General features: G+C 37.1%; 1 protein-coding gene across 1 annotated transcript; it reads right to left on the reverse strand.

Moving 5' to 3' along the window:
* Positions 1-553: 553 nt before the first annotated feature.
* Positions 554-1,482, reverse strand: LOC149828092 (photosystem I reaction center subunit II, chloroplastic-like). The gene has a single exon (XM_090019880.1). The coding sequence runs from the start codon at positions 1,396-1,398 to the stop codon at positions 775-777; it is 624 nt and encodes a 207-aa protein (XP_089876006.1). The 5' UTR covers positions 1,399-1,482; the 3' UTR covers positions 554-774.
* Between the last annotated feature and the right edge of the window lie 7,897 nt (positions 1,483-9,379).

Here is a 9,379-nt window from a genome sequence, read left to right on the forward strand (position 1 = left end):
AATCATATCTTGGCCATATTTGGTGCGGCTACCTGAACATACCCTGGGGAAGTGCTTCAAAATTTTAACCATTTGAACTCACTAGTACTTCTGCTCTACAATTTCTTATTGAAGAACAGAAGATTGTTTCTGAATTTGCTTCCATCATTCTATGAACTGATTTAAGGCTCCCTAGAATTGATTTAATTCTTGACAGACAGAACTTGTTTTCAGATGTACATCTCAATAGCTCAAACTTGTTATCAACACCTATAAGAGAATCTGGCATGTAAGTCAAAAGAAATACCTCTCTATAATTTACTAAGAACCATGTGCAATGTAAAATTGAAGCATACATGTTTAATATAGTTAAATAACACCAATATTCGTGGATACATTGTTGGATAATAACATAGCAGCGAATTACAAGAACGATAGCCAGCCTGACTTGCATAAACACCAGAATAAGTGGCTTGCATGAACACCAGAACAGGTTGAAGCATTGATTTCTAAAGTCAGACCTTATGCTCTTGATTGAGACAAAGCATATATAGTTGTATTGGAATTCCTGATGTGACTCATCAAATGAATTTGTCCGTTTAGAACAGAACAGACATCTTCCATTTAAAAAGGAGCATACAGACCCATTTACTGTTCTAAAATACATTTTGGATTCAAAGTTGCACATATACCGATTGCCCTTTAAAATTGCACAAAAGATGACAAATAAAGCACAAATACATATCACATCTGTGATAGACTACCACATCAAACTTTTCAGCCTCCCATGTCACCTTACAAGTCATAGGCTTGCTTGCCTGTGAACTTGACCTCAATAGGGCTCACATTCTTTCCTATGGACCTGAAGTTCTGCCCCACCCCTTGGCGACCTGGGTTCACCTTCTCAGGGTACACACCATCCTTGGGGTGAAGGTACTGCACCTCCCCATTGGGGAACACCCTGTAGAATTGATACTTGATCTTGTACTTGGACCTCAGCCTGGTGCCCAAGGCCAAGCACTGCTCCTTCCTTGCAAGCTTCAGCAGGTTGGGACCTTGCCTCATGATGGCTGCACCTCCTGTGGGCATCTCAAAGATCTGCTCCTTGGGGGAGTCCCATGTTATCACGTAGAATTCCTCCACTTGAGCCTTACGCAGAAGCCCCCCCGTGCTGCCACCGAAGATCGGTGAGGGCGTGTTCGGATCCAATTCGGGAGAAGTAAAGCCTACTGGAGCGTCTTCGGTCTTCTCCTCAACTGCAGCTGTGATCACTAGACGTGACGGAGTGGTGGACTGAGATTTCTGTCCGGAGAACGATGAACTCGATAGCTTGCCAGGGACCAGGGCCCGGAACGGGTTGCCGGATTTCGACATCGAGATGGCTGGGGTGAAGAGGGAGGCTTGGGTTGTCATTGCCATGAATGTTACAGTGTGGTGATGACGGTGCTGGTAAGGGATGGAACGTAAGGAAGAGAAGGTGAACAAGGGTGGGATATGTGGTGAACCAAGTTGACAAGTCTATAGTCTATGGATAAGGTGATAAGAGTCATGGACCAATCATATCACTCCCTCCTCACCCACACTCTCCTATTATTATCTTTTAACATTTCAGAATCTTTATCATGTCCCAGATTAAAGATTGGGCCTTTGAATCTTTAATTTATGCATTTCCAAGGGTACCACAATCTTGGGGACAGTCATGGCTTTTAAATTTCTTCTCTAAACGAAGTACCCAAGTGGCCATCTCTTAGACCCGACTGTTGAGACGGGCAGTCGGGGGTTCGATTCCCACGGGTGTTATTCCTGAAGCCAGTGACTCTCTAGGGTCAAGGGGTGAGCCCGGGTTTACACCCCTCTGGGGTGAGTTTCCGGTTCCTATATGAAATAAAAACAAGGTGGCCATCTCTTCAGGATACTTGATTCTCATGTGAAGACAAGAGGCGTGTAGGTCTAGGACTTGACCAAACTCACTTGGCACGGAGTGTGATCAGGAAACTTTGGGGCTGTTGGTGGGTCTTGGTGTACACCAAGCCAACATGATCCTGACTAACCTGGACATGACCAAGTGGGTGTGACAGTCTTATTGGTTTGTGTTGGAAGGATACAACTTTGGGTCAGTCATGGACTTGGCATGGGTATTTTTAAGCAAAACTAGACTTGACCTTGAGATCCAAGTGACACCGAAGTCTTCAACTCTTCATGATAAATGAATGAGAGGAGGCCCAGCCTGAGAACAGCCATTATGGGTAGGGGTACCAACAGGTCAAGTATGACTGGATCCGATAGGGTTCGAGTTTGGTAATACAAGAGGTCCAATTAGAATTGAAGACGGAACCAAAAGGAACAGATTACTATATAGAGTTGAGTATGGTTTATAGAAATCCATCCCAGACCTGGATCCTGCCCGAATTCCTATATATTGATATTGTCAAATTTTCAATCTAAAAGCCATAAAAATATTATTTAACTGGGTACGGATGAAGTCTGGTTTATGTAATCCTAATCTTAGGAGGACCTTGGTATGGTTTTTTCCATCGTTTAGACCTGGTACCAGTACCCAGTCAGATTTGGTCTGAACCCACTCGAAATACTTGTGAAAGTAGACTGGGCCCAAAAATCAGAGCATTTTTCATATTGAACAAAAAATGAGATGTATTTGCATCGGTTACAAATCTTGTTCTTAAAGATTCCATCTCACAGAAACTTTTGCAAGAGCTTAATTTTGGGGGAAAGATAACAAAAAGACCTCATTATATTTAGGGAAAGTTCCATTTAGTGGCCACCAATTTGCACTTAATTCCATAATGGGCATCACGTTTCTTAATTTCCTGATGTAGGCCTCATGTATGCTGAAAACTGCCAAACAAGGACCTGCCCTTACCATCATCCAATAAGTAGTCAAGTTAAATGTATGTTATACTGAATCAAATTACTAAAAAATCGTTTTTTTCAGAGGTGATGGAGGTCGTGCTGAGGTCTCTGTTTGGCAGTTTTCAGGAAACATATGGCTCATATCAGGAAACTCAGAACAGTGAGGCATTTTTTCGATTTACGGACAAAAAGTTGGCTCCTAAATGAATTTTTTCCTTATTAATCAAATACGAAAAAAAAAAAAGACCTCGTTTTCAAGTGGGGCCGCAAACAAGCCGAATAAATCGAGCTTGGCAAGCCTAGCTTAATGTGAGCCTGAGCCTATCCCATCAGGGACTCGAGCTAAGATGATTCATCAACAGCTCCAAGCTGACCCCAAGTTGCAACATTTTGGAAAAGGATAATTTTTGTTCCCCATGTTTTATGAGAACAGGAATTACTATTCCAAGATCCAAATCTCATCTGAATTTGCAATTTAGATTTTAGTTACATCCAAGTCCAACCATCTTCACTACCTTCCCTACGGCTACACAGCAAGCACACACGCACCCACACACAAACTAACAAGAAAGGGCCAAACTCTTGTCTCTGGAAGTGTGCAATCTCATCTCAGAAAATTTCCAGCAAAAAAAATTGATGTGTTTTCCCAAATGCCTCATAAATTTTGAAATCCGCTTGATGTCCAATTTTGCAGGTTCCTAATTTTTTAAGACCTTTTTAGATCTCTTGATTTCCGTGTGTTACGTTACACTACAAGAAAAATGCGTATTAACGATGGACTCTATCCGCCATTAATCCATTGCAAAATCCATCGCTAACGTGTTTAGCGATGGATTAGCGACGGATAGCGTCCGTCGCATAACCCTAATCGCTAAACCGCGACCGAATTTATCTGTCGCCAATCTATCGCTAAGTAGCGACGGATCATGTCCATCGCTAAATAGAGACTAATTTAGTTATGCGACGGAATTTAATCTGTCGCTAAGCTGTAACGAGGGATACGTATCCGTCGCAAACCAACAACCGATTTAAATTGGCGACGGAGTAGCAATGGATAATATCCGTCACTAATTTTTTTTTTTAAAAAAAATCTTATTTTTTTTTTAAATATGAAACTCGAGAAATATTTCTCGTTATATAATTCATATAACCTGCTTATAAAAAACAAAGTACACATAAAAAATACATATACAGGTGAAACAAATTTAACACAAGTTCTAAGTTAAATAACTTTAACAACCAAATACAGTCCTTGCCAAGTTATAATTGAAAGTGCAGTAGGATTGAGGCAACGAGCACTAGAGGGGGGGTGAATAGTGCTTTTATAATTTGTCTGCAGAATATTAACGAATTTTGCAATTTGAAAAGCAATCACACAAAGAACACAAAATTTATCTTGGTTCGGTCTTTCCCGACCTACATCCAGTCCCCAAGCAAAACCCGCTCGAGATTTCCACTATCAACCTTGTGTAACTACAAGATCATACACAAACCAAATCCGGTCGCACTTCTAGTAACACACCTACTGAAAGCAAACAACTCCTTTAAACCAAGGAGTTCTTCCTTTTACAAAAAATTAAGTAACAACTTACAATACAACCTATGAGCCTTTCTTTTGAATGCAAATGAGATGCAATTGACTTTTGAGGTTGTTGAAATACTCTACTCACGAATTCACAATCTCTCAAAAGAATTTGAGTGAAAAACTGAAGTGAAAATATCAAGTGAGTGAGAAAACAAATACTTGAATGAATATGAGTGAAAAGCAAGAAGTAATTCAATTGGATTTGATATATTTGAGTGTAGAAAGCACTCATATTTATAGTTGAAAGTTTTCATACGTTGAGTGTATGAAAGGGTGTCAAAACAGTCCATTTTGAACGATCAAAACATTTGAAAAATGAAAAGATACACCTTTTTGAAGTTTCAGGAAAAATGGCAAAATTAGTCGACTGGAACAGTAGTTAGTCGACTAATAGTTAGTTATTAGTAGACTGACAGTTATCGTCGGTCGACTAATCTGTTTATCGAGCCGTTTAAAAATCTGAACTTTTGAAACTTAGTCGACTAGAGATAAAATTAGTCGACTGATAATATCATCAGTAGACTGAAAAATCTTTCAGTCGACTGCTGCTAAAATCTTCTGAAAATTATACATTATGTCTGGTGGATTGATAAAAGCATTAGTCGACTACTGCTAAATTTTTAGAAAACACATGTTTTGTCCAGTCGACTGATAAAACCATTAGTCGACTGCTGCTAATTTTCTAGAAAACAGACATTATGTTCAGTCGACTGATAAAACCTTCGGTCGACTAATTTGACAAAAATGACTTTTTAGAAAATATGGTGCGAAATGATTAGTCGACTAATAAACACGAAAATTTAATAAAAGAGTTTTCTAAAAAAGATTTTCATGAGGGGTTCTTTTAGAAAAGTTTTTCTAAAGATTTTTTTAGGTGAAATGCAATCTAAATATGCACTCTAAGTAAGGCTCTTACAAGAATCTAAGACTTTTAATGAATTAAACATTTGCACACTAGTCTTCAAAGATTCTTCATCGAATTCTTCAATGTCTTCATTGCCTTAGCTAAAATGCAGTTGATTTCACTTGCTCATCAACAAAACCTTGTAATTGAAGTATCATGTACGGTTTTATTGTCGTAACAATCTCTCCCTTTTTTATTATGACAAACTTAATCAAAGATGAAGCATTTAGATACATAGATGAAGATTTTACTCCCCCTATCAATATGCTGCAAAATATTAAAAGTTAGCACAGTTAAAGCACATATATCACATATTGATTGGTTTGCCTTTCCATTCATCATTACTTCATGCATTTAAAAACTTTTTCATAAATGCAATTTTCAATGCTTTCTTTTTCTCTTAATTTCGCATTTTTCATGCAAGATCTCTTGCAATTTCAATGTTATTTCAATGTAATGTTATCTTTTATCTTTTTCTCCCCCTTTGTCATAATAAAAAAGAATAAGAGCAAAAATAGCATAAGCAAAATGGAGATACAAGTTTAAAATATTACAACCCATAAAGTATCAAAGTTTAGTAAAGACAGAACATAAAGATCAGAAAAGTGAGTTGAGCAAGTCCTTGATTGACATAATCTCTTTCTGAATCGAAGATAGTTGTTGAGTCACATCTTCACGAAAAGTGCGTTGATACAGCTCCAAAGCTTCCAGTCGCTGCAAAACTTCATCATTGTCTTGACTTGTAGAAAAAAAAAAAATTTTACATGAGATGAAGCTGTCGCAGAAGATGGTGAGGGTTCAGAAATTGATGGTTCAGTAGGATCAGATGGTTCAGTTTGATCAACATTTAAAAGAGGCAGATATTTGATTTTCATCCTTTTAAAAATAGTTTGATCAAAGAACTCCTTTTGCTCAATATATTTTTCATTAGTTAAGGGAACTTTGAAATGTCTGAAAATATGAGTTAGAAGACATCCATAAGGAAGAAATGGTTTTTGTTTCCACAAATTTGTAAAATACACATTGTCCCAATTTACAGAAATATTTTCAAATAAAACATAAAGAGCCGTAGATAGATCTGTGGAATAGTAATCAAAAGAACCAGTCTTAGGTAGAACATTGTGGGCAAGGATTCGCCCAGCAATGCATGCACGAGTTTGAAGATTAGTATTTTTGAAAGGAGGGCAGTGAGGTGCACCTCGAAGAAGAATTTGTTCAAAAATTCTCTCATCATTCAGTTCAACAGTGTTGAAAAGAGTGTCTGAAGATGGAATTTCTAAGATTTCTCCAAGTAGTTTAGAATCAAACTCGATTTCAACATCACGAACAAGAGAGGAAAGAACTCCAGTTTTATGATCAAAATGTAAATTTGTATAAAACAAGTGAATCAGAAAAGGATAGTAAAGGGTGTCTGCACAGGCATAAAAAAGATGTGAAATTCCTGGAAATAATTCTCTTATTTTGTAATGAGAAAACAGGTGAAACAGTACATTTCGGCCTGGTAAAATAGGTAGTGCAGAAATCGATCCAAAAGTATCATATAAAAGAGGATTTCGGAGTAATCTGAGAGAAAATCCATGTCTTGAAGAAGGTGTAGGAGGAGGAGAACATAAACCTTTTGCAGATGCAGACTTCGAACGAGGCATGGTTAAAAAAATAGATTTACCAAAAAGAATGTCGGCTTCCAAACGACGTCCGACAGAAGGAAAATGTTGTCCGGCGATGTGAAACAGAAACAGAGGAAGATATGGTGGCTAACGACGAGTGTGAAGGCTGCACAAGGGGATTCCGACAATGGCTGAAGATACACCGTCCCGGCAAGAGTGTTCCGGCGTGATTTGAAGATGCGCCAGTTACTGCAAGAGGATTCTGGCGTTTCTCGGTCACGGCCAGAAGATTTCGGCGTCTCCCTGTCATGGCAAGAAAATCCCGGCGAGGATAGGATCGAACGGCACTCCGAGGGTTTTTCGGAAGAGAGAGAGGAAAGAGAGAGAAAGAGGGTTTTCGTTTTAAGGGTTTCGTTTTTAAGAAAAACGAAAAGGTGTGAAAATAAAATGAAACGATGCTTTTTTAAAAAAAATGGGTGTTAAAAAATCCAAGGGGTATCAGGTCCCTTCAGTTAAAATTTAAAAAAAAAAATTTAGTCGACTAAAACTTTATCGATCAACTAAGAATGTGCGACTCATTCTAAAAATTTTAAAACATCAGTCGACTAGAAATATATTGATCGACTAATATGGTGTGATTCATTCTAAAATTTTAAAGCATCAGTCGACTAAAATTTTATCGATCGACTAATATAGTGCAATTTTGAGATTTTGTTCAAAAACCAACATTTTTATAAATCAAAAAATGAGCAAATACCTAGTTCTCTCCTAATTCTCATAAAATTTTTATTTTTTAAGAGGTTTAGTGAAGATATCGGCATGTTGTTCTTTAGTAGAAATAAAATTTAACGAAATATCTCCTTTTAACACATGATCTCTTAAGAAATGATGTCTAACTTCAATATGCTTAGTTCTTGAGTGATGAACAAGATTTTTAGAAAGATTTATAGCACTAGTGTTATCACAATAAATAGTTGTTGTGGAGTAATTCAAACCAAAATCTTTTAAGGTCTGTTTTATCCATAGTACTTGTGAACACGCTAAACTAGCTGCTATATATTCTGCTTCAGTTGTTGAGAGTGACACTGAATTTTGCTTTTTACTAAACCAAGAGACTAAGGAATTTCTTAAAAAATGACAAGTTCCACTAGTACTCTTGCAATCAAATTTACTTCCTGCAAAAGTTGCATCGCTATATGAAACTAAATCAAAGGAAGATGATTTTGGGTAAAACAAACCGAAATCTGAAGTATCTTTCAAATAACGAAGAATTTGTTTTACTGCAGTTAAATGAGATTCCTTTGGATTAACTTGAAATCTTGCACACATACAAACACTAAACATAATATCAGGTCGACTAGCAGTTAAGTATAATAGAGATCTGATCATACCTCTGTAGAGCTTAGTATCTACACTTTTACCATTTTCATCTTTATCAAGAGAAGTAGTTGTACTCATAGGATTCCTTCTTGATTTCGATGAGTCCATCCCAAATCTCTTGAGAAGTTCTTTTGTATACTTAGCCTGATTGATGAAGATTCCTTCTTCAGTTTGCTTTATTTGAAGTCTAAGGAAGTAGTTTAATTCGCCCATCAAGCTCATTTCAAACTCTTCCTACATAGCTTTAGCAAATTCTTTACAAAACAAATCATTAGTAGAACCAAATTTTATGTCATCAACATAAATTTGCACAATAAGAATATCTGAATTAAGATTTTTAATAAATAAAGTGGAGTCTACCCGACCAATGGAAAAACCAGATTGTTCTAGAAAATTTCATAGTCTTTCATACCACGCTCTTGGTGCTTGTTTAAATCTGTACAAAGCTCTTTTTAATTTGTAGACTTTTTCTGGATATTTCTCATTTTCAAAGCCTGGAGGTTGCTCTACATAAACTTCTTCATTGATGTGTCCATTTAAGAATGCACTCTTAACATCAATTTGATATAACTTGAAGTTCATGTAGCTAGCAAAAGTAAGCATCATTCGAATTGACTCCAATCGAGCCACTGGGGCATAGGTTTCATCAAAATCTATGCCTTCTTCTTGATTATAGCCTTGTGCTACTAGCCTTGCTTTGTTATGAATGACTTCACCATTTTCGTCCAGCTTATTTTGGAAGACCCATCTTGTTCCAATTACCGAATGATCCTTTGGTCTATCAACTAGATCCCAAACATCATTCCTAGTAAATTGGTTAAGTTCTTAAGACATGGCCAAAAGCCAAAATTCATCATCACAAGCCTCATTGATATTCTTTGGTTCTATTTTAGATATGAAAGCAACATTTGCAATATATTTTTCTAATTGCCTTCTAGTTTGAACACCACTTTTTATTTCTCCAATAACTTGTTCATGTGGATGATTAGGAACTTCTTTCCAAACAGGTTGAAGAGGAACATTTTCTTGAGAAGTATTCTCTATCAAGGGTTC

The sequence above is a fragment of the Nuphar pumila genome, chromosome 10, assembly GCF_984573655.1.
Source record: "Nuphar pumila chromosome 10, dmNupPumi1.hap1.1, whole genome shotgun sequence".
NCBI classification, from domain to species: domain Eukaryota; kingdom Viridiplantae; phylum Streptophyta; class Magnoliopsida; order Nymphaeales; family Nymphaeaceae; genus Nuphar; species Nuphar pumila.